Genomic DNA, 27,146 nt, shown 5'->3' on the forward strand with positions numbered 1-27,146 from the left:
ATATATATATATATATATATATATAATATCTTATAAGAGTATAACGTGCAAGTCTTAAACAAATCCCAACTAAACCAGAGACAATCCCAATGCAATAACAACAGAAGCATACATTACTGCTGCTTTAGGACCCCCAGAATAATGTATAGGTTATACTCACTTATATAACGATGTGCTGGTTAACGATACTGCGTTGAAATATCTTTCACCCCTAACAAAGCACGCGTACCAGTACTTATTCAAAGTAGCAGTATGAAATGAAAGTGGTAGTTTTTATTTAAACTGCAGATTTACTTGTTTGAATCTCCCTTTAAAACTCGCAAAACGTAACTTATGTAGCAATTTTCAAAACACAGATTCAAAATGATTTACAGAACCCAGAGTTCAAAAGATAAGGTAAAAAAAATCCGCTGATCTGATCAGGAATATATTCTGCACAGTGCTCTGGCTTCTTGTATCTTCTGCTGCTGAGTAACGAGTATGACCGGTCCAAGATGGCGGCTGGAAATCTCGCGCTCAGCAGCCAATGCGGCGTCTACTCTTTATTATGTCTATGGTTTCAGGGATGTATCCAAATACAGACCAGTGTTGCCAGATCTTGCAAGACAAATACGCAACCAGGCCTATGAAAACAAGCCCAAAATAGCGACTTTTTCTACGGAGCCCCCCTAAGATCCTGGAAGAGAAAAATAAATAAATCTGTGTGCACGGTTTTACAATCCATGTGGACAGATTGCAGAGCTGCCAACTTTTCCCAAAACCTTGGAGTGAGATTTGTTGGGGCCAACCCATATTTTGCCGCGCACAAAGCAATTTCATTGGCTCTTTCAGCATTATTATCCTTCAGGGTTTAAATTGGGATTTTCTATGTGTGGGGGTGATACCCCCAGAAAAAGAAATTGAAAAATAACCATTAAATAGCACTTTCTGGAGATTTTTGTGCAAAAAAATGGAGAAATCAAGTCTTACATGACATGTGCAAAACTGTAGGGTTAAGAGCATTTGCATTGTTGTAGTATCAACAGGTTTTAGGGCATTAGCATTTACATCAAGGTTCAAGGTAACTTTATTATCCCCAAGGGGCAATTTGAAATACAGCCAGCAGTAACAATATCTTATCAAACCACAACAATAAACACAACCACAGTACAGCATAATTTAAATTGAATTTACAGAGTATTGTTAACAATGGTAATAACCGGTGGGATGAATGACCTTTTAAGTCTGTTTGTTCTGCATCGTGGCAGACTATATCTGCGCCCAGATGGCAGCAGCATAAATTCATCCCACAAAGGATGACTAGGATCAGCCAGGATGGCTCTCGCCTTCTTCAACGATCTGGCCATCATTTACATTATTAACTTCTTATGATATAAGAACTGACCCAGACAATGTGCCAAACATAATGAGCCACTTCACAGAGACAGTAGCATGTGTCAGCAACAGCTGAGAAGATCTCGATCTGTGGTGAACAGGTTCAGGGGTCCCTGGTGAAGGGACCAGGGACCCAAAGTTAAATTAAGGTTGAGGGACCAACTAGGACCACACACTGATTTACATAAATTCTAATCCTTTAACTAATCTTCAATTCTAATCCTGGCAGCCCTGAGATTGGTAAACGGTACACACACTAGGCTAGAGTTTATTTATTTCCTCCCCCTGAGCTTCAACTACCCAAGAGATAAACCACCTTTTAACATTATTTAACATTAGAAAACAGACGGGATTTGAAATATAGAAACTTTTTCACAGTGATTTTGAGTTGTTCCCCACAACGGGTTGAATCCATTCTTTTCCTCCTTTCTCTTTCTCCCAGTCTTTGTTATATTTCTTCACGTATTTCGCCCACTTCGTCCCTGGCATTTAATCCTCCAAAAACTGTCCAACAGTCCACTCAACATTAGTCGCTACTCACGCATTTTCCTAACCAGAAGCCAACAGACTGCCCTGCTCTGCCTCTGATTGGCTGGTACTCGTTTCCATCTGGGTCAGAGCCGATTAGAAGCAGGAAGTGGGTGGGAAATAACGCTGCTGTCTATAGTGTTTATGTGGAAAGGGGCGGGATTGAGCAAACCGGCAAGGACAAGCTGGGAACAAGCCCAAATAAGCAACTACACTTTAGGGACAAGCCCAAAAAAAACACAACCTGCGACAACCAAAATTTGTAAGCGTCTTTACAAAAAAACAAGCCCAAAGTCGCTTACAATAAGCGGACCTGGCAACACTGATACAGACCCCACTGAGACACAATAAGATCCGAACATTCTGAGCTGGGAAGAGCCAACCTAAGCTGTCTGCAGGGTTGACATCTAAATGCATTTACCTCATTATTTGACATGTTGGTATAGGTAGTATAGGTACATTACTTTATAACCATATAAAAACATTTATAGTTCAGAAAAGATGAAAAAGCATAATAGCTTCTCTTTAATGATAGTGTAATACTAATTTTCGTTGACTTTAGGATTTACTGCTAATTAGTTTAGATACAAGGACGTGCCACAACAATTAATGACATGTTTTTCCTTTTTGATTTCTGTCACAGTTATACTTTCCCTGTCTAAAGTTTTTCTCATGAACAATTGCATTAGAACCATGGTCACACATACATATGGGTAATACATTGGGTTTGTTAAGATCCACTAATTTTGTGTGCCTATTTTATTTACAATAATTTAGGCCTGAGTTAAATTCTACTATTTTGTATAATATTTCAAACAGACCACATCCCTGGCTATTATTTGAGAATTCAAAATTTCCATGTGTGTTCAGTTATATGTCTATGTGTAGATGTGTGTAAATTTGAGTGTCTAGTGGTTTTGGTGCATACCTGAGCATGAAAGCACCAGACAAACTGTACATATATGCTTATAATTTTGCATGTGGACATACAGGTATTCATAAGTACTTGAGTATGGGTGTGTATGCATGTGGAGGTCATTCTTCTGAATGGAATTTGCACACAATAAACCTTTAGCCGAGCCCTCCAATGGAGATTGAATGCACTGTCGGCTGGCCAGGATTTATGGAGGCTGATTCAGCTGATTGGTGCAGTGAAAACCGTCTGATAAAGGGTGATTAATTGCCCTTACATTCCCCTTTACATCCTGGTTTACTTCATGCCCAAACTACATTAAATGCACTCATAACTATTCCAGAAGAAATCCCAATCCCATGCACCTTCACTTACAGGTGGGAATTTTTCATTTGGTGATAGAGAGAAAAGAGTGATGAGAACAGAGAAAGAGAATTAGAAACACCTGGAGAAATGCAGAAAAGCATGCAGGGTGGAGGCGTGGATACAAACTGCACTCTGTATGTATGGGTGAATGAATGCCATTAGAACTGAGCCACAAGATACATTAATTTAATGTGAAAAAGGTATGAACAAATAGAAAAATAAAAGGGCAGACATGACACAGGCATGACTGATTTTCATGATTTTGTGTCATGCGGTTTTCCTGTTTTTTCATCCATCCATCCAGCCATCCCCCTGGGTGAAACTGAGGAATATAGTGTTGTTTAGGCCTGGCAAATTTGAGTGGTGCTTTAAAGATTACTTGCATGCATTACCATACTATAAAATTGCAAGCCAGACTGAGTATGTATGAGTGTGGGTTTTCTAATACTTACTAATACTAATACTACATATGATGACTAGATATGGTTTACTGATTACAATATTGTTCCAGCCATGGAAAAATAAACCATCTCAGTTACTGGGAGTCAATGTACTGTGAATGCCTAAAATGTTAATTGATGAGACATTTTCACGGAACAACAAACAAAAATGGAAGTCGCATCTACATGTATATGACCGAAGACAATGGTTAAGGTTAGGGTTTAGTGTTCAATAATTAAAATTATCTGAAAAAAAAAAGCACACTAAGTGACAAGCCCTGTGCTGCTTCTCTGTGAGTTGAAGAGGTTAACTGGCCAGAAAGACACTCCATTGGGTAAAATGGCTGGATTATTTCAATTCAATTTCAATTCAATTTTATTTATAGTATCAACTCATAACAAGAGTTATCTCAAGACACTTTACAGATAGAGCAGGTCTAGACCACACTCCAGAATTCACAAGGACCCAACAGTTCTAGTAGTTTCCTCCAGAGCAAGCAACAGTGCAACAGTGGCAAGGAAAAACTCCTGGTTAGAATCAAGAGTGGCAATAACAGTCACAAAAATGAGTAGTTTGTAGTAGTTCTTTGTAGTAGTTTGTGGCATAGCAGGGCACTGGGCGGCAGTACAAGACTTAGCAGGACGTAGCTGGGCACCGCAGATCGTGGCAAGATATAACATGGCATCGCAAAACAGAACGTGTAGCGGGACCATGTTACATTACTTCTATTTAAGTAATATTTACTGTTATATAAAGTGAGTTCAGGTTTAAGAGGACAGAGGATATATTTATTGAAAAAGTAGACTAGTGTTGGACTAGCATGTGTGTATGAGCTGTTGGAAAGATTGAGCAGTTTTTGTTTTATATGCATATTTAAAACACAGTAACAAACACATGTCAATCAGTCATCTGTGTCAGGATTGCAAGGTGGATTTATCTTCCACACAACACATGAACACAGTCAAAGAAAGGACAAAGGAAAAGGGAATAAAGATAAAAAATAAAAAAAATAAAACAGTGTATATACGACTAAGCAGTACAAAAAGGGATTCTACAGTGCAGCAGAGATGACAAGACGACTCACTTTCTGTACTCAAGTAAAAGTACAGATACTTGTGTTAAAAAAATACTCTGGTTAAAGTATTGATTTAACTTCTTTACTCAAGTAAAAGCAACAAAGTACTCGCTTAGAAATGTACTTAAAGTGTAAAAGTAAAAGTAGCCTTGTGGTTGACAACCATTTTTATGCAAAGCTACCTGGACAACACAAATGTTACGAGAGTACATGCTGAGAACTTCACTGGACAAGGAAAAAAGGCTCTTTATTGCCTGTATTTTAAATGGTAATCATTATTGTGACAGAGACTGGGAATCCATGACTGAGTAGTAAGATGTGAAGTCAACTGTGATTCTGTGAGAATTCACAGATCCAGTTTCTCTTTTTTAATCTCCCCCTTAACATTTAAAGTAATCTACTGTACATGTACAGTATGTGTGTGTGTGTGTGTGTGCTCAAATTTGGCTTCTGGAAAGAAAATAAAGAATACAATATGAATTACTAAACAGACATTGATTAGGAAGTTACCCATACTTTTAGGGTTAAGCAGCACATTGGCCAGGAGTCATTCTTGATGACTACTATCTTAAACATCTCTGTCAGATATGGCCAAGGATGACTGGGAATGTCATGCTGCTTGTCTGCCGAATCTCTGGGAACTCCGTTTTCTTCATTTTCAATCATGTCGCCATCCATACTACTATGTGCTAACATTAGCACCATCAAACTGCAATGATTTGCAGCAAATAATTTGCAGCAAAAGTTTTGCAGCAAATGAATGAATGCCGCCGAATCTGTTGAGTCAACTTTTAGTGGTGCGTCAAGTGCAATGTATATTCCAATCCAATTAGATTGAACTTGGTATCGATGACTCGAAATATAACAACGGTCACTTCAATGAAATTATTTTAAACTAAAGGAACAAGTCAATTTTGTAGAAAGTACCGATATTTGTGTTAAAATGTAGGAAGTAAAAGTAAAAAGTCAGCACAAAAATAAATAGTAAAGTAAAAATATCTGAAAAATCGACTTGAGTACATTATCAAAGTATTTGGACTTTGTTACTTCAAATCTCTGCAGTACAGTATGCATTTTTCTTTTTAGCACTGTTTGATTCTTTACCTGCATAAAATTCAGGGCCATATACTGCTCCAACCACTGGATTCAGCTTCCAGCCTGCACAGGGGAAAAATGCACGCACCCGCACACACACACACACACACACACACACACACACACAGGGAATGTTAAACAAACCTTCTATATGCACAGTGGCATTCACTGTGCATATCAAACAATTGACACTGTGCCACCAACAATAAAACATGAGTAAATGCAGCACGTTTAATGAAAATCTTGACTGTAACTAGTTACACAGGATAATATTGCACAAACAGACCAAGCACGATTAAGAGAAAGAGATGAGTTGGGAGGACACAATTGTGTGTGTGTATGTGTGTGTGTGTGTGTGTGTGTGTGTTTGTGCCTGCGGCCTGATAACAGTGACAAACGGAAAACCCTTCAGGGATCATTATCTTTCTCTTCACCCTCAAACAGGATGAAGGTGTGCATATGTCTGTGTGTGTGTGTGTGTGTGTGTGCATGTAGAAGACATGTGCTCCTAGGAAGTGGCTTGACTTTGAAGCAACCCCCTTGAAATACCTTGCTTCATAATCTGAATTTGATCCATTCGGTCCAATAACATTTGGAAAGGCTGGAAAAGCTGCATGATTAAATTATTTTAATAAGTCTGAAGTCTTACCATTTGTATAAGGGTTTGCCACCTTTTTGTTTGTCATTACTCTGGCTGTGGCATTGTTGACCTGTCAGCAGACAGACAGAGGTTAGTCTCTTTCTCACTCACTCACTCACTCCCTCCCTCACGCTCTCACTCACACACACACAGAAAAAAACTGTGCATACTGTGGCTAATCCACATCACAGCCACTCTATGCCATGCTGGTATTTTATCATTTCAGCGATTAAGGCTACATGCAGTGAGTCAAAAGTGTGATGTTGAAACACATTCAACAATATCTGAGAAAGTAAAAAATATAATGTATATTTAAAATTGAGAATGAATGTCAACAGACATTGTTTGTAAAACCCTGCAAGATTTCAGTGATTTAAATTTAAGATCTTAAAAAAAAAAAAGAATTACAGTTTTGGAGTTGTTCTTGTTTGACAGTGTAAATTCTTTTTTTGTTTTAGACGTTGATGTGCAAAGCCAAAAATACAGTGAAAACAGACAGATGGAAAGAGGATGGTGACATCAAAATGGAACACTAACTGTCAAGGTTTGAGGGCTTTAACAAAGTTTAAGACACACTGACATATAACTGATCGCCATTTGGAAGGTGCAAATTGTTAACAGATTACTCAAATTAATACCACTTTAATCTCATGCACATGCCACAGACACAATCACATATGACACAACACATTATTAGCAAAGGCTTAGGCTGAATCTCATTTCTCTGTCTGTCCCTTCCCCTTACCCCTTCCCCTCACTCACTTGAAACCGAGGGGTACCCCGAATACACTGCGCAACCGGCAACGATGGCGACCAGATCAACCAGAGAGTCCGATAAATGTAAATATTTTCAGCTTAAATAATTGATTTAAAAACCACAGTCTTGTTTTGTGCTCTACACAGTCCTGTTTTTTTTTTTTTATCGCTAGTTTGCTAGGCTAACATTACATTGCTTATTTGCACAACAGTCCCGCATTTCTCTGCCTTAAATGTACTCCATGCATGTCTACAGTTTTACCAAACTGCATTAGCAGCAAATTTGTTGGATAACAGGGCATACCACTACTTGCTTTGGAGACATTGATACGTGCTTTACATATACCGTCCTGTATCACACAGGATTTGCCAGAGGAAACCCAGCAGCTGATCCACTTTTTGGCTGAAAACGAGCAGAAGTTTCTTTAATCAAAATATTCTGCAAAGCAACTATGGAACTGAGTCATGCGTTCATGTTGTAGCAATTCATTATTGTATTGGTACTGTATAATTGTAATCATTTGTAATTTATTCCTGTTCATGCACCTGTAAATTGTTGTTCGTTATGATACAGGACACAAATCAAAGAAATGGGGTTTGAGGGAAAGGTTACTGGCCAACAGTGGTCTGGAATTTTCAAATAGCTGTAGCTTTTTGTTGTGTGGTCTTATGTTTTTTATAGTTTTATACATTTAAGTGCCTTTACTACATGTATGTGACATGTAAAATATACAGAAATAGTTGATAATGGTTCTGTAATATATTTTTTTATAATGTTTTTGCCTGTACTTTATTGGGCAATACAGACAACCTATTTTTGTTAATAAAGAAACCGGTTTGATGTCAATGACATCAAAACAATGATAACTGAAACAGATATACAACACACCATGCAGTGTGCATAATTTTTTTATTGCAAACAGTCCTAAGTAGTACACAGATAAGAACATCTGCATCTGAACCACCACCACCAAAGTGAACATAAACAAACTATAAAATATACATGCATATGACACCGCTGTCAAAACCCACGCAATCGACATACACACTTGCAGACGGGATCTTGGAAGTTTGTGATCAATACTTCGCCTCTGGTGATGTAACAGCCAGTTGGCGGCAATGTATGATTACGCAACGGTAACCAAGTGGTGTCTTATTTCACAGGGATATGTTTTCACCCCTAGCCCTTACCACTCTGTATCAAGGGACAAGGGCTAAGGGTAAGACAAAGGGATAGGGGAAGGGGAAGGGGTAAGACAGAGAAATGGGATTCAGCCAAATTCACCATTCGTGTAAAAAAAAACACTGCAACATAACCACACACCACTAAATAGGTCTGTCTTTCTTTTGCCACACACACTTACGGATCAGTGTTCAGCATGCAGCGTTCAAGGTGCAGCAGGCAGTAGAGAGGATATGGATGAAGAGAGGGAAGGGAGGGAGTATTGCAGGAAACGTCAGGCAGGCAGAGAAAGGAAAGAGAGAATTGGGGGAGGAGAAGTGGAATAAAAAAGGAAGAGGGGGCAAGAGGTAAGGAGAGACAGGAAAAAGAAGGCACCTCTATTTTGCGTCCCTCTACGATTGTACCATTTAGTTTCTCCCGTGCACGGTCAGCATCTGCACTCGTTTCAAATGTTACAAACCCAAAGCCCTGCAGTGGCCAGGAGGTGGGGTTGAAAATCAAGCAACAAAGGAAGGAGGTCCAGAAATGAAATGATGAAACAAATGGGAAAAGAAAAGAGAAGAAAAAGACACAAAGCACTAATGAGAGAGCGGCAGATAAGAGATAAGGAGGAGGTCTAGAACTAGAAGCAGATGCCAGAGAGAGGTCAGGCTGGTTAGACAAACATGAATAACAGGGCTAGAGTTACAAGGAAAGTTGGGAACACAGGATATCAAACAACAGACAAGAGCCCTTATAATAATGGAATTACCTCCATCATTGTTTGTGTGTGTGTGTTACATTCTCTGTTCCTTCTAGCATCCCAGACTCTGCTGTGCATGCATTTACAGTAAGAACTGGACCTAATTGAATTAGCAGATGGGGTGAAAGTCTTTATATGCACAGTGTGTGTTTGTGTGTGTATGTGTTTGCTGTAGTAAGCAGTTGATCCGCTTGTGCGCAGACACCCTGTGGGAGAGCAGGTAAGTTCCATACAATTACAATCTCAACGGCATCAGTCAGCCGTGACCCTCTGAGCCCCAGGACCTAGCTCGCTCATGAGACCCTGTCTGTGTCTCAGACTGGTCCTGGAGATGCTCACTCAAGCAGCCCATATGTGGTTAAAACATGCCTCCAAACTGCTAAGCCTCATCTATGTACGTCAATGAGCTTAAAACAGGCAGAGTGAGAGTTAAAGAATATCTCTGCTATAATTGTTCTGGAAAGTGTGAGAAGGAGTTATTGTTTCATTCTACCTGATGATTGTTTTAAAATATAACTGCGGTCTAAGAATTCACACTTCATGAACTTGCAAAGAAATATTTTAGGGCCATGGGCACTTGTTTAATCACATTCATATGAACCTAGTCCAGTCATAGTCATAGTCCTATGAACACATAAAGCTTATTTTGGTTGTCTTATTGTATAGCCTGTTGGCGGGTATCTTTTTTGTACAGCATATGGGTTATAATAGTTAGAAGGAATTGGTCATTGTTTGGGTAAAGCACAAGAAGTTGCTATTCATAAAAACATGGGTTGTTTTTAATTACTATGCTGCATTTTTTTCTTGGTGGACAGTATAGTTTGTGATTACAATAGTTTCTTTATATAGAGGCTATGTTCACATTTGGTTTCACACGGGACACAATCGCCAATCTTGCTAGTGAAAGTCCTGTGTTTGTTTGACCCATCTACCATCCCAACTTTTCTCTTTTAATACTACTTCCTACCTCTTCATACTAGGTCATCTTACATTGCTGCAATCGAGCATTATGGTAATTCAGTTTACAATTGGATGAAAACGGCCTATAACCAGAAGGTAGAGCAGGAGCCCATACTATGTATGGTAGCGATAACAACTGATGACACCCATTTTATCGGATGATGTCATTCCAAGCAGGTGACAAGGCTTGGCTGGATGTCAATCCTGATATGGCTGTGCTATGATTATTCAACCTACTCGTCCCTTTATCCGGATAGAGTCTGGACATGTCTCACAGACAACAGTCATTTTAATATCATTTGACAAAAATATCTAACTTAAGTCATAAACTGTTAACTGATGGCAGTGAAATACCATAGTGTTTAAAAGTAATGTAAAGAATGTAAAATATGTTACACTCACTGTAAATTCACAAAAAAGTATTGAATATGTTCTCAGTCCCTATTGAGCTATTACAGGAATATTTAACAGGGCCTGAAATAATAAAGTAAGTAATTCAGTGTCCCAGATTTTTCACGACAATTCAGATATGACCATAACCCGGACCAATGAATACCAATTATCTCATGTACTGGAAATGGGCGGGGGGGCTTAGACAAAAAGCTGTGAACAGCTAACGTCACACACTCCAGTCTAGCTGAAAACCTGTGTTTTTTTAGACTATTTGAATTCCTCATTGTAAAGTAGGCTCTATACTACTAATGTTAATGGTTTATCTTGTAATATTATGATTATGCCTACTTTATTTCAAACAACATTTCAAGATCAAATACACAACAATTCGCAGACTGATTTCCGAGGGTTTAACACAGCAGTAGCATGTATAAAAACCCAAACGTGCCAGTGTTGTCACATGCATGACATATTCAGTGACCATTTTAACCTTTTAAGCACAGAGTAAAATGCAATATTTGTACTGCTGGACTGTGATGTAACATTTAGACAGCAGCATCAATTTTAATATGAAAAAAACTTTATGTAACAATTCTGTTTGGCAGGCGCTGGCGTTTTGTCACTCTTCTCTCTGGCTGGAGCTATACCGGATTAGTGAAAGCAGTATGTCCAAATATATTGTTACACAGACTGTAGTACAGTGTCTTAAATTAGTTTGCTCATTGTTTATATTTGAATCGATCCAAAATAAAAAGTATATCAGCTAGAGCATGTTTATGAGCAGAGAAAGGCCTTTTGATAGTTTCATATGCAATAATCGTATGCCTGTTGTTTTCATGGTTGTTTTGCACCGGACCTCATGGCTAATGAATGCTCCAGCTGTTGTCCTTTTTGTTTTGGATCTCCCGCAGACCTCCCACGAGCGCCAGCACCCCCTGGCAGTTATTGTGGATGTCAACTGTCAATAAAGTCTATGCTGAAACTGTACACAGAGTTGAAAACCCCCCACAAAATTGTCAAAATTAAGGAAATTGTGTTTCTCCAGAATCTTACAATGATGGTGCCTAAATGGCCTTTGGGGGAATACATTTATAGAGCCTGCTTGTAAACAGATTGTATAGATTTGATGGTTATTTCATGTGCTTGCCTCCAACTAGTGATGCAGTAAGAAATGTGAGAGAAAATGAGGACATGCATAGATATCTTTGCAGCTTCCGTGGAGAGAGAGGGTCAGATCTGTTTAAAATTTGCCAGATTGTATTTAATTGTTTAACTCCTCTTCTAGATGTCTTTTTTAAAATTAAGATTTGAGTCTAAAATAACACCAATATATTTAAATTCATTCACTGTTTCAATGGGTTTGGTCTGAGTCTGTTTGGTCTGAGTCTGCTTCGTATGAGGCTGTTTGGTCTGAGGCTGTTTGGTCTGATTGGTCTGAGATTGTTTGGCATGAGGCTGTTTGATCTGAGGTTGTTTGGTCTGAGGTTGTTTGGTATGAGATTGCTTGGTCTGAGGCTGTTTGGTCTGACATGGTTTGGTCTGAGGCTGTTTGGTCTGTTTGATCTGAGACGGTTTGGTCTGATTGGTCTGAGGTTGTTTGATCTGAGGCTGTTTGGTCTGCTTTGTCTGAGGCTGCTTGGTCCGAATGGTCTGAGGCTGGATGGTATGAGGTTGTTTGGTATGAGGCTGTTTGGTCTGCTTCGTATATCGGGCTTTTTAGGTCTGATCGGTCTGAGGTTGTTTGGTTTCAGGCTGTTTGGTATGAGGCTGTTTGGTCTGAGTCTGTTTGGTCTGAGTCTGCTTCGTATGAGGCTGTTTGGTCTGAGGCTGTTTGGTCTGATTGGTCTGAGATTGTTTGGCATGAGGCTGTTTGGTCTGAGGTTGTTTGGTCTGAGGTTGTTTGGTATGAGATTGCTTGGTCTGAGGCTGTTTGGTCTGACATGGTTTGGTCTGAGGCTGTTTGGTCTGTTTGGTCTGAGACGGTTTGGTCTGATTGGTCTGAGGTTGTTTGATCTGAGGCTGTTTGGTCTGCTTTGTCTGAGGCTGTTTGGTCCGAATGGTCTGAGGCTGGATGGTATGAGGTTGTTTGGTATGAGGCTATTTGGTCTGCTTCGTATATCGGGCTTTTTAGGTCTGATTGGTCTGAGGTTGTTTGGTTTCAGGCTGTTTGGTATGAGGCTGTTTGGGCTGAGTCTGTTTGGTCTGATTGGTCTGAGGTTGTTTGGTCTGAGGTGTTTGGTCTGAGGCTTTTCGGTCTGAGGCAGTTTGGTCTGGTTTGTCTGAGGCTGTTTGATCTGATTGGTCTAAGGTGGTTTGGTATGAGGTGTTGGGTATGAGGCAGTTTGGTATGAGGTTGTTTGGTATAAGGCTGTTTGGTCTGAGGTTGTTTGGTCTAAAGCTGTTTGGTCTAAGGCAAAATAAAAATGTTACCATAAAAATAAGTGGCAAAATAAAAAAAAAATAATAAGTTTGTCGTCTACCCTCAGGGGTGCTGATCACATAGTTTGTGTCCCCTACCTTCTTTAAAACTGTGTAGGGACTAGGGTTGGGTACCAAAACGCAGTGCCAATAGGGAACCGGTTCCAACGTAAATGATAGTAACAAGACCGGATAAGAACAAACATTTCAGTGACTGATATGTTTTACTGCCCACTGGTGTTCCGGCGTCAACTTGCGTGACGTCAGTGCCATTACTCAGCACCCTTGTTGAACTGATAGCAAGAGGATTGATGAAGATACAGAAGGCAAAACGCTCCAAGGATTGGTTGATTTTCACATGAAAGGATGCAGACTCTTAAGGTAACACTTTGAATTTATTGAAACATCTGGAGACGTGGAGTGTATTTAAAAGCCGAACAATGCTCCGTGTTTGAGCCAAGCACGTCAACAAGCAGCAGCTAGTGTTGTCCTTACCGCCGGATGAAGTGAAGAGAGTCCCAGCCCTGCCTGTGTGGTGGTGGACATCACGTATGATGATGATGATAAAAACAACCGTTCCTCCTCGGGTAAGTCTAGTAATTTAATAACAACCGCAAATCTTGCATATCAAGTAGGCCAGCAAACACTGTTGCCATTCAACAGCTTGTGTGACGCGTGCAAAATGTTTTAACAAAGTTCCAACACTTCAATATACGAGGCTATAGCCTCCTTGTTGTCTATAGTCAATCTATGAACATCATTTTTTTCAGGATAAGTTGGGCTATTAGAATATTTAAATGTTGAATGTTAAAAAGGTTGTAAAACCATAAAGAGAAATAAATGAATAAAACGGAATATGAATCTCACAGATATATATAGATGTCACACACACAGCAATGCCACACAAACATTTGTGTTTTCTAAAACAGTTCTATATATTTGGAGTCATCAGTGCAAAATAAACATATTGAACATTATCACTCATATAAACGACACACTATTCTAATTAATTTCTTACATACAGTGTATCAATCTTGGATGTAATAGTGTGGATTCATTGAACAAAGAACCCCAAAAACTCTGGACTTCTAGGCTGGATACAAAACCTTCTTTACTGGCTATGAATAAAACAAAGACATAAGCAGAACGGGGTGACTGCTAGCCTTTAGCTCCAAAAGGTAAGTTTCAACTAATATAATTATAAAGGTGTTAAGTTATGAATCAGAAGTGCTCGCTCGACCTCAGAAGGGGTAAAAGGGCCCAAACTGGTCTATGTTGACTACAGTGCCCCCCTAAAGGCTAATCATTGCCAAATTTGGTCCAGAGCTACAGAGCTACATGCCAAACCAGCATCACAAGTCATTCATGTTAATTGAATGTAATATGACAGAGATATTGCAATTGCAAATGACACATTTTCATGCATTGAATTATTGGCCAAAACACATAATCTTTGATTATAGCATCCCCTAATAGCTGATCTTTGCCATCACCCTCCAGGATTTTGCGGATATCAATTAATTTGGCCGAGATATGATAACGTTTGTGTTTGGCTAGCTAGGAAAATTTGTTTGGTCGTCAAATGCTCATACTTTATCGTAGCAAAATTGTTTCCATAACTTTGTCAATCTGGTGGTGCTACCTACCAGGTTTCATGCAGATGGGTGGCATGGCCTAGGACGAGTTAAAAAAAAGCTGGCTTTGCACATTGTGTGATATAGCAAAAAAAATCTAGTGTTGGAAGGTGGGTCAATTGTTGCGCTTGAGGTCCTTGCAGAGTTTTGGACCAGACCTGAAAATGGCATAAAAACTATAGGGTTCCACAGCACTGCTGTGTGAACCACGGACCTTTGCCACCACAATTCCCAGCCACCTCAGTCTTGGACACCTAATAAAAGAAAATTCTTAGGAAAACAATAGGGTTCCACAGCTCTGCTGTTCTTTTAGACTCAGGCTTGGACCCCTAATAAGTCTGTGGCACGGTAAGCCACAACTTCCCTACACAGTCTGCACTGGCAGCATACTGCCCAAGAAGCTGACACAGATAACACAACATAACTTGCTCTGGAGCCAACACAGAGTCACCCCTACTTCAACCCTTGTTGAGCCCTCGGTGTAATTGCTCCTGGTGATTGAAATTACTATGAGATATGAGTACAGAGGCTCCTTGATCCAAACCCCCTGCGGTCCCTTGGAACACCTTAAAGAACTAGTTACCAGTGTTCTGAGGTAATGCGTTGTCAATTTCATTATCTACATTAGTCTAAATGTTCTCACCTACGCATATAGACAGTGGGTACCTGCTCTAAATACTGCTGGCTTTCTTTGTCAATGTTGAGTTATGTTGACAAGCAGAGATAGGCAGTACAAATACTTCATTACTGTACTTAAGTAAATTTTTCAGATTTTTTACTTTACTTTTTCTTCTGCCAACTTTTTACTTTCTACTCCTTACATTTTAAAAAGTAAAGAGAGAAAAGTAAAAGAGACTAGCTGTCCTGTCAGAGGATAATTAGTTGAGATGTGTGTTTGTGTTTTTGAGAACTGTAAGTTGTATAACTTGTGTTGTCAGTTCATTTAAGCCTGTTGTGGTCTATAGTTCTTGCACATTTAAAGTAAGTTAGCTAATGATTTTGTTGTTTGTGTTCTTCACCTGTGTCAAGGTGCTTGATTGTAATAAAGCAGCAAAAGAGAGAAGTTGCCTCCGTCCGTGTTTTAACACAGCCAAGTCGGGAACCAGAATCAGCTTCAAATACAGTCTTAATCTAGTCCTCACTAACAAGTTCAAAATAATTTCACTGGAGTTACCGTTATTATTGTTTGCGTAATCAATACCATATTCAGTCTAATTGGATGGGACTATACTGTACATTGCACTTGATGCATTATCAATATGACTTTTTGATTTGGAGGACAAGCAGCAAGCCATTCCCAATCATCCTCGGCCTAATCTGACGGAGATGTTTGAGATAGTAGGCATAAAAAATTACTTGGGGAACTTCTTAATTAGTTTCTGTTTAGTAATTCCTATTTTATCCTTTATTTATTTTCCAAAAGCCATATTTGAGCACACACACAAACATGTAGATTAATTTAAATGTTAAGGGAAAGATTAAAAAAGAGAAACTGGATCTGTGAATTCTCACAGAATTACAAATGAATTCATATCTTGCTACTCAGTTGGAATCATATTAACCCGGAGTCCCAGTCTCCGTCACAATAATCATATATGGGATGTTTTAGATCCATAATGTAGCCAACATAAAGAGCTTTTCATGTCAACTGAAGTTTCTCAGCTTGCACTCTAGTTATATGTGTGTGGGCCAGGTAGCTTTTAATAAATAATGGTTGTCTCATTGCAAGGTTACATTTACTTTTATACTTTAAGTTTCCAAGCCTGTCCTTTGTTACTTTTACATGAGTAAAGGAGTTAAATCAGTACTTCTACTTTTACTAGAAAATGTTTTAAGTTTTGCCATCTCTGGTGAGAAGGCAGAGAATGAACTCCATGTGAAATGCCTGGCTTGTTGAACAAGCAGCAGCCAGCCCTTTCAGCTTTTGTATCCTGGGCCAGTCGTTGCCCTGTAATTGCTGCGCCAGATAATATGTGCGAAAGCAACCGGCGACGTGATCTCTTATGCATATACAGGATTCACTGGCATAAATAACACATAGGTCTGCCCTTGAGAGGGGGAGTGGATCAAAATATATTTGAAAGTGTGAAGTAGATGCAAAATTAATCCTTCTGACATTTCGTTACCACATTTAGATATGTTCAATGCTCCTTACTCACATTGCAAATTGTCTGCTTTCTTTTCTTTATCCTGTTCTAGGGAATGGGACGCAATTAATGCACTGAATATAAACAAGTTGGTTTCCTAAAAAACAATCTTTTTATTAGTATTTTGTAGTTCTGACAAGTACCAACACTGTGTGTAAAAATGCCAAAGAACGGTACGGTTGTTCAGAGTGGATGTCTTTCTGCATTTTCTCTTAAAGGTGCTCTAAGCAATGTTGGTTGACATTCAGTGTTGCCAGATCTCGCAAAACAAATAACCAACTGGGCCTGTGAAAACAAGCCCAAAACAAGCAACTTTTTCTATGTAGACCCCTAGGATCCGTGAAAAATAAAAATAATTAAACCGTGTGCATGGTTTTACAATCCGTGTGCATGGTTTTACAATCCGTGGGGATGGATTGTAAACTGTGTGTACAGATTGTCAATTTACATCCGTGTGGACAGATGCAGTTTTTCAGAACACACATGGTACAGTTTATTTATTTTTCTTCCCCCTGACCTTCAGGACAATGACCACAAGAGGGAGTTAAACCACCTTTAAACATTATTTAACATTAGAAAACTGATGGGATACCAAATATAGACACTAAATACAGTGCTTTTGAGTCATTCCCCACAACGGGTTTAATTCATTATTTTACTCCTTTCTCTTTCTCCCAGTCTTTGTTTATATTTCTTCCCGTACTCTGCCCACTTTATCCCTGGCATTTATTCCTCCAAAAACTCTCCTACTGTCCAGTCACCTTCAGTTGCGACTCACTCATATTTTCATTTAAACGTGACTCCAAACCAAAAAAAAAACAGATTGCCCTGCTCTGCCTCTGATTGACTAGTACTCGTTACCATCTGGGTGAGAGACAATTAGAAGCTGGAAGTGGCCGGGGGAAAAAATCTGCCGTCTCTTGTGGGAAAGGGGAGGGACAGAGGGAACAGGCAAGACAAACTTATTATGGAGCTGGGAACAAGCCCAAATAAGCAACTACATTTTAGAAACAAGACCCAAAAAAACGCAACCCGCGACTACCAATATTTGTAAGCAACTTTACAGGAAAACAAGCCCAAAGTCACTTTTAATGGGTGGACTTGACAACACTGGTGACGTGACTTCTTGTTGACGTTCTAAGTATTTTCAAACAAAACTATTTGCAATTTACAATGTAAAGTTGTAGCCTAAAACACGCGTTAAGGACGATCACTGCCAGAATATGTTGTCTAAATTGTAATCTTTTTATAGGTTGGTGTCAATGTGCGCAATCAAACATAACCTCATCCCTAAACGACATTAGCTATAGGTTGATTTCCAAAGACTCCAAAAACGGAGCAAACAACCATTCTATTAACGGTGAGGCCTCCCATCTTTAGCCTCCTGCTCTAACCAGACATTAGCAGCAGGAAGGTCATTAACAAAACAAAATATGTTGCCCCAACATCATGGCCACACATGGGGGTGGTGGTTTTCATTCAACTATTTAACCTAATCTTTAAACCACTTACTAAAAGGGGAGAGATAGCATTGGCAAGTTTGGATTGTTTGCAGCCGTCAAATTTACAGAAGCATGAAAGCAGCGGTAATATTGTGAGGGTAATGAGGCACATCTTACACTTGTTACAAAAAGTTTTATGTTTTTAGATGCTCATTGCATATTTGGGAATGTTAACTGTTGGACAGGAATTACGTCCCTTGACTTCTTTCTTGTCGTTCTTACCAGACTTTCCTGGCTTGCGCTGGCTAGCTAGCAAGGTGCAACCAAAAGCTACACAAGACAGTTTTAGTCAACCAAAATGTTACAACTTACTTTGATGAAGTAAAACACTGTGGAATTGTCAACGTTTTAGTTGAAAACAGAAACCCAAAATCCAGTTCACTTCATCTCTACCTCAATGTTTACATTGCCATGGTTTACATTGCCAGCCCTTTTCTGCTTGCTACCACAGCAGCCTGTCAATCACAATGTAGCCCTGCACTAAAGCATACCCTGCTTTATAGTTTTCACTTTACTTGGTTTTACTTGCATTTTCTAATGCAAGTAAAATTCTTTCTAGAATGCAGATTTAAGTACTTTTTGGTCCAGGAAGCCACGTCCATCCACTTCTTTTATACAGTCTGTGATCATAACACAGATGTCCTTGATACGTTTCTCTCTGGGCGATATGTTTTGACTCGGTGGATGTACATTTTTTTTAAATGTAAAAACATTTTCCATCCTTTCTCAGCCTGTCCCTCCCTCTCAACAGCTGTTGATGTCTCCCTAAGATGCTTTGAGATTGTTAATGTTAGCCAACACATTATAAAAAATACACATTTGAATAGTCATTTCAGCATTCAAGTAGTATTGATTTATTTACTATTGGAATTATATTTAATTTTCAAAATTCATTTCAACAGCAAAAGTGTGTACTGAGAGTATCCGCAAACAATGTATTACTTCATCTTGGCAGCAATTCATTGAATGTCACAATGCTTTGCAGACTGCTAAGGTGTAAAAGCTGCCTGCAGGCAAGTGTCATTGATTCAAGGTTCGTAATTACTTTTAGACAGAAGGAAAGAGAGCTGTGAAGACAGTGAGAGGAGTGGAGAACTGCAAGATGAGGGCAGGGGACAAACACAGTCAGCTGGAAAATAATGTATGTGAGAGAGTGTTCATGAATGTGTGGTTACAGTGAACTTACCTTAGAGCCTCGCTCATTAAAAATAATCTCCACGTCTAAAATCTTGCCAAATTGCTGTGAAAGACAAGGAGGGAGAAGGAGGGCAGGGGATGAAGAGAAAAAAATGGGAAGGAAATAATTAGAACATGATGACCTGCAACGTTCTTTCATACTCTAAAACACTAAAAAGGTCAAGCAGTTAAGGCTCCCAATTAACAAACCCCTCTTCAGCCGACAAGAAGATTATTGAAATATCCATTTGCACTTAATGCTGTTCAATGCTGTGTTTGCTCTGTCGTGGTAATAAAATAATGTGTGTGTGTGTGTGTGTGTGTGTGTGTGTGTGTGGGGGGGGGGTGGGGTATGTATAAATGTAGGGGATCTATGCAGTGTTAATAAACATTACGGTGGTGAATTCCCATACAGCACGCACCGCTGATCTTAATGATTCTCATCATCTTGTAGTATGCTGTAACCTTTGTGCCTCATTCCTGAGTGAACAATTCTATATTTTGAGCGCAAAGACATCTATTTTGCAAGCACATACATTATATTTTGAAAATAAATAATTGACAAGCAAAAAAATTACTTTGTTTGCGCAAACAAAAATCTTGTTTGTGCTTAATAAATGTATTTGCACGTTAGCTATTATCCATATTAACGTGCCATAATACTCATTTATCCTCTCAAAAACCTTTGCTCTGTGCGCACGCTGACGCTGCTGCGCTCCGGTCATGTATCCCTTCTCTTGAACTTTGTAGAGTGCACGCTCAACTCTGACACAAACTTGCCAGTGGTACAATTGTGCCACAAAATATGTGATGTTTTTATTGAGTTATTACTCAATGCTTTTTATGACCTTTTTGAATAGTGGCCCTGACAAATAACCAATATTTCAAAAGAGACTAAAACTAATTTTAAAACTATTAAAAAATTAGACTTAATTAAAACTAAGGATACTCAAAAATAAAAGCTGAACTAAACTAGCAAACCTGCTTTAAAAACTAAACTAAGAAATTGAAAACAAAAAGTCAAATTGAAATAAAAAAGTACAGAAACAGTGACCGAGATTTTTACTATGGAACTAGCAGATTTTTCTGCATCAACACTGTGTCCTGACACGATGATCATCTCAGCTTCAGGGTGAGTAGAGAAGGATGTTGGTTCATGGTTTAGTTAGCTGGTCTTAGGCACAATGGGTCACATATTCTGTCAACTACAATGACTACTGACAGACCGTCTACTCTGTGATGTCTATTAGGGGCCAACAGAATAAACACACACACGCACACACACATATCTTAGTTTCTTTGTTTAGATTTACGATTAGACACTAGTCAATCAATGCAATACAGCCTATATCTCAAGTATATATAGAGTATATCAAGGGAAAAAACACATTTTTAAACTCTCTGCGCTAAACTCTCCTTATTATAAACAGCATGCAGTTTACGCTGATAGCGTAACAAAGTTGTAACGAAGTCGTCTGTGTGAGTAAGGTCAAGCTGCCCAGTGGCAACAGCGCCCCCTACATTCACAAAATACGATGGTCACAGAATTTGGATGCCAACGACGTAGTAGAATGTGGAATTCCAACATGGCGGCGCCCTTGTGGCAACAACAACACTTTCAACTTACCAGTTTATCCCTTTTAACAAATTCACCCATTTTAATAATTGTACCAATGAGACGAAATAAAATCCATCTGTTATATCACCATTATTCAAATTCCAGTCCAGTTCATCTTTAATGGTTGTGTGTATCATAATACCGTTGTGTTTTTTGAATTACAATGACATATCTCCTTGTGTGACTAAAGTTAGTTTGACTCATTGTTCAAAGGCAATCTAACGTTAGCACAGCATGGATAAAGTCTATGCAGCCAACATGTCTCCCTAACACATCTAAAGTGTCACAATACAGCTTCTTGTAAGTAGTTTGTAATACTGATAACATAGTTATCGTGTTTCATTAACCTTAATTATGTTTGTCTATATATTATTAGCTTGCAAAGTAGCTATCCATTGCTAATGTTACAGTTAGCCGATTTATGTCAAAAAGACATGGTTTTATTTTAAATACAATTAAAAATACATCTATATACAGTACAAACCTTACAGTGCACAGCGCCAACACATTAAAGTTACAACACTTCATGAGCCCTACAACACCTCTCTGGTCTCCGGGGAAACCATATTTTGGTAGGAATGTTCGTTATTAATGCCGTTAGCATTGTGGCAAACACTATTGTTACTTAGTTCATGACAAATCGCTCTGGCTGTGCTTTCTAACATTGCTAACCGGTCAACGCAAGACTAACAACAGAGCCGCTTCAATACACTTATTAGATGTTTCATTACAGAGTTTTCTGTTGATTTGTGTTTGTTGCTGTGCGCATGGTGGAAAATAATGTAAACAGAGAGCATTGTGCCAGAAATCTATGGATAGACCTTAAAAGAGGAGTGTGTGATAGACAGCCCAGAAATCTCAAAGACCTGAAAAACTTTTGGAAGGAAGAATGGGCGAAGATACGATAAACAAGAATTGAAAGACTCTTGGCTGGCTACAAGAAGCGTTTGCAAGATGCGAAAGTTGCCAAAGGGGGAAGAACAAGGAATTAACTCTGCAGGGTGCCCAAACTTTTACAGATGCCATTTTCTTGTTTCCTGTTATTTTGAAAGTGTAAATGATGGAAATAAAATCTAACTTTTTGTGACATATTATACAGATCTGTGTAATCTGTCATTTAATGCCATTTGGAGATTTTTCCATCTTTTCTTGGCTTCTTTATGCACATTAATAAAACATTTTACCTGGGGTGCCCAAACTTTCGAGGCCTCATTGTATTTGTCTGACTAGTCTGCTTTTGATATCATCTGGGAATATTGCTGCATGGTCCCACTTAATCTCCGGAGCGTCCTTTATAAACCTGGAGCTGCACAGACTACGGACGCCGCGCTGCTCATCTCTACTTTTACAGAGAGAGTGGACACTGATGCAATGCACAGGTCGGCAGGCAGGCAGTGGCCACTTGGCAGCAGCCGCACACCAGGCAGCTTCGAAACACTACCGTCCCACCGGGAAAAGTCCAGACTCTCCCGAATGCCACTTGGGTGCCAGTGCAAAAATGTCTAACTATCTAAACATCTTCTATAGTAGGGTTTAAATCAAACTCAATACAACAACAGTGAAAGGCAACAGAATAACTGTTAAACAAGTTTATGCCGGATCCTGGTTTTGTGCAACAGGCCCCAGGTCTCAGCTGCTACAAAGAAACGTTTTTTGCATGAATGTCAAACTCCATCTATGCCTCTAGAACCCACACTAGCAAAGATTCAAGAGCGAATGTGATTTCTGGCGCTTACCCAGCATGCTTTGTTAAATAGACTCCATGTTTTATTGTTCTATTTCATGTGAACACTAGTTTACTAGAAGAGTACCTTAGTACTTGAAGTAATGCAGGAAGTGTGCATTTTGTTTCCATGCTTATTGTGTTTCTGCAACACTGTCAGTGAGTAAATCTACTGAAATGGCCACCATAACAGAGGGTGTGATGTGTAGGATCAGAAGGCAGAGGTTAACTCATCTATGTCATGGTTTAAAAAAAACAAAAAACATTGGTATGTCTTTGCCAAGTGCAAAGTACATAAGGCATCAATAAAATTGTTGGGCAGGGTTATGCCTATTTTCTAAATCATTTTAGAGGGTCTTAGAAAAATTAATTGTTGTCAAAGGGAGGGTCAAGTCTATTTTGACAAAATATCACCAAGCTCCTCTGGTGGCCCCATAAATAAATAATGAATATGGTATTTTTCATATGAAAACTTTGCTTTATAAATGCTTTATACATGTTAAATTAAAAACTTTTGGTATACATTTTAATAAATGTACCCAAGCTGAAATTGTTTTACGCAGACATGCATAACTTGCTAAAATCAGGGACTCCGTAAGATGGGACATCTAAAGTTATATGTCATTAAAAAGGAGAAAGAGAGAAAGAACGAGACTGAGGAATTGGAGGAGAGAGAAACGGAGAGATGCGTTGGGCCCGAAGGACCAAGACCGGAAGAAGAAACTGAGCATGAGACAGAGAAAAATGACATGAGGGGAAAAGGAAAAGGAGGATTGGAGAGCACAGGCAAATCAAGAGGACTTATACTTTTCACCCAGGCAAGAAGGGAAAAGAGGCAATGAGAGTGGGCATCAGACTGAAAGTAAAAGAAGGTAATGTGATCAAACTTATTTGGGTCTGGGCTTAACTTGGACTGGCAACGCACATTGCCCAAAGCCACAGTGTGTGGTGTGCAGTGAGGTTCTGGCTAACAGCTGTTTAAAGCCCTCGTATCTACCGCACAAACTGAACACAAAGCATACCAATGTAAGTCAAAAGCCCCTTACTTTAACTTGGCCCTAAAAAGAGAAGATAAAAAAAGATTGAGGGTGCATCAACTCGGTCAGGATGTAGAAGGGGGTGTGTTGCCTAAAAAGTTTGGGAACTGCTGTCCTAATGCTTCAAACTAATGGCTGAAGCAATCCGGCAAATTGATCTGTTAAATTGGACTGCCAAATCTGCCAAAATAAAAGAAGGAAAGTGAGTAATTCTTCATTGAGTGAAATACAGTTCACAACTTTACGGTGGATGCACCAATCACTTTCAAGTGGGGAATCTGCAAACAGAAAAGACTAAGCAAATATAAAATATGAAATGCATGATAAACAACTTTTTTGCAACATTTGAACTTTTTGGCCAAAAGTGCTGTATTATAAAATAATACAAAAGTGATATTAAACTTAAACTTAGCAGCAGATTTAAATCAGTGCTTCCTCGTCATCTCTAATGGTAAAGTCTGTTACACCTTTGACAACAGACAGCATCACTGATGGGTATGTTCAGAAATGTGCTGTGCTGCCACCAAAACCACATCCAACAGTGCTGTAACGTTGTACTGACACACCCTGGATTGTAAGATTTAGCGGAGCTTCTGAACAATGTTGGTGTTTCTGTTTTGTAGAAAGTTAATTTCCTGCATGGAGGCATGACGTTGGATTTGGTGTACTGCAAATGTTGAAACGTTTCCATTGTCAACAACTGGCTGCAACAAACGGTTCATGAGTTAAGAAAGATGGCAAACAGTCAACAATGAAGAAGGATCTCTCTGCTGGACGCAACGATGTCTCACACAAAAGTCCACGTGTAGTTTATTTTCCTAAATCAAAGTAGAAGTTAAAACTTTTTTAAACAATTGAGTCTTCCAAAATAATTTCAAGAGTGGGGCAGGACCAGCAGACAATACCTACGGATGTCAAATGTGGGCTTTTATGGTCAAAGTCCTCTCTCTTCCTGTTCATTCTATCTTTCTCCTTACTTTCATCTTCTGTTTCCATTGTTACCCCCAGAAACTAGTCTTTTAGTCAGACTGAGGAACTGCGTAACTTTTTTAAATTATGGTTTTAGATTTTGTTTTGGTCCTTTTAGTTTCATTTTCTATTATATCTAAATTGTAGTGCTTTACAGACACTGTTCTGTGGACGGGACAATAAGATTCTGAATGGAACATTTACTTTTTAAAAGTTGCCAAATGGTTCCATTGACAAGACAAACGTGATCTGTGTGTTTTGTTGAACTGAGCTATGATCGCACTCGTACAGTCTGAAATACCACTTGATGGCCAAGCACACAGCTGATGACAATTCTCACCCCCCCTTGTCAAAGTTTTTTTTCACCCCTTTATTGATGGATAGTGTACATTGTGAGAGATTATTTGCTGCAAGAGTAAATTACTGCTTCAAGTGAGAATGTTAGGTGTGAAATTGAACACTACAGTAGGCTAAAAGCCAATGTTGTTTTCAATTAAAAAAAAATTAAAAAACATTTGCACAAAGCAAGCCAATCCACTTTTCCATGTTGATAAGAGCATTAAAATGAGAAAAATCAAGCGACATTTAGAATAGATACAAATGTGCAATTAATTGCGATTAAATATTTTAATCAGTTGACAGCACTACTAAATTCTAACAATACAATTTTGTTCTTTGTATTAAAAAGTAAAAAGAAAAATGTGTTTTCATTTTTTATTTCATTTATGAATAAAAAATCAATTTACAATTTTGTTTGTTTTTCCTTTCTGTTTCTTACAGGAGAGATGTACTAACTTAGTTCACAGTAGTAACACTAGAAAAATGATGAGGTCATTTTAAGGTGTATTTGATTTTCAAATTAATTATTTTCAGTGTTAAGTAGCAACAGCTTCAGTATAAATAAATCTCACTATAAAAAATTCAGATCAGTAAAAGCTCAGTTTGAGCCTCTGCTTTTGGAGCAGCTTGGATGATCTCATAAGTGAAGCAACACTAACCTTCCAGGCAGTATGGTAATGCTCAGCCTTGTGGTTTCCTATAACTAGACCTTGAATCAAGTAGTTTATTTCAATAAATAAATAAACATGGAGCAGGCAGCAGAGCAAAGGCAAGGTCACAGCACCAACCCTGAAGATGAAGGAAGTCCACCAGCAAAACGCACATGTTGCATATACTATTGTTACCAGTGGTTCCAAATGCTTTGGAATGCTTTTCCAGGATTAAAAGTCGGGAAGGAACGGTGTTTCCTTTTACAAATTCCAAATAGAGTAAATAGTTTTCTGAATTAAATATTTATTTCCTGAGCGCACTTGAACACAGCACAAACGCTTGTCAGCCTTGCTGGATGTTTTCAAACACAACACCATCTGGAAACAATTAAGATTCAGGTTGCGTTCAAATTTCCTTAAACTTCAGTGGTGTCTTTATGATTTTTAGTCTGTTTTGGAAAGCTAATTTAGATTTTTTGGCGATTCATGTTTTTTTTTTTTTCTTTTCCATCTGCTCAAGTACAACGTACAGGCGCATTGGAGTACTTGTGCGGATCACTCAGTCAGTTGATAAAAACCCACACATAATTCAAAAAGACAGCCGATAAAAACAAAGTCAACATACAAATAAATAACAGTAGTACCATAAATACAGAACTGCAAAGTGTAAGCTTGTGCCCGTGGCGATTGCAAAGGAAGATGAGGTAAGAGTGCATGTGTCTCAATGTGTCAGAGTCTGAGTCTGAGGTGGGATAAGGTACTTAAGCCAGATAGAATGTCCTTAGCCAGCAGTCTGATGGATGCTGGGTAAAAACAGTTTTGAAAGCGCTTTCTGTTCGCTTTTATGAGAGCAATGGAAACCCCACATTCATTTGTATTTTTAGATGACGCAGGTGCATGGCAAGAGAGGACATACAGGCTGAATCTCATTTCTCTGTCTTAACCCTACCCCTTACCCCTAGGTTTTGCACGTGTACGTGAGAATAAGGGCTGTCCCAATACTCATTTTGATAGAGGGGTCGAGTATGGCCCTTAAAACCATAGACAATTGAAAAAAAGAAAAGAAAAAAAATGACTAGAAAGGACGCAAGCTTGCTTGACGTAAGCTTACCTGTAACCGAGGGGTAATATACATTGCGCAGCAGATGCAACAATGACTGCCATATCAACCAGAGAGACCCATAAATGTAAGTATTTTTGGATTAAATAATTTATTTAAAAATTATGACAGTCTTGCTTTGTGCACTATATAGTCCTGTGCATATATACTTGCCACCAAGTTCTTAGTTGAAACTTTCTAAAAATCGCTAGCTTGCTATCATAACGCTAATCACTAACCCCTTACCGCTAACGTTAATGTTACATTGTTGATTTGCACAACAGTCCCGCTGTAACACCAAATTCTGTGACCACCGTATCTTGTGACTGTAGGGGGCGCTGTTGCCACTGTGCAGGTTGAGCTTACTC

At 38.9% G+C, this 27,146-nt stretch overlaps 1 protein-coding gene across 8 annotated transcripts in view; it reads right to left on the reverse strand.

The window, feature by feature from the left end:
* Window positions 1-27,146, reverse strand: part of LOC117936761 (RNA binding protein fox-1 homolog 3-like) — a 713,247-nt gene that overhangs the window by 72,214 nt on the left and 613,887 nt on the right. For 6 of the 8 annotated variants that reach the window (XM_034860139.1, XM_034860137.1, XM_034860135.1 and 3 more), the window contains 4 exons: window positions 19,354-19,407; window positions 8,747-8,839; window positions 6,442-6,502; window positions 5,802-5,855 (listed from right to left, as the gene is read on the reverse strand). In XM_034860139.1, the coding sequence (XP_034716030.1) occupies window positions 5,802-5,855; window positions 6,442-6,502; window positions 8,747-8,839; window positions 19,354-19,407 (262 nt within the window). The remainder of the gene's footprint in view (window positions 1-5,801; window positions 5,856-6,441; window positions 6,503-8,746; window positions 8,840-19,353; window positions 19,408-27,146) is intronic. The other 2 variants (XM_034860141.1, XM_034860140.1) reach the window with 1 other exon arrangement.

This window comes from Etheostoma cragini, chromosome 21, assembly GCF_013103735.1.
Source record: "Etheostoma cragini isolate CJK2018 chromosome 21, CSU_Ecrag_1.0, whole genome shotgun sequence".
NCBI classification, from domain to species: Eukaryota; Metazoa; Chordata; class Actinopteri; order Perciformes; family Percidae; genus Etheostoma; species Etheostoma cragini.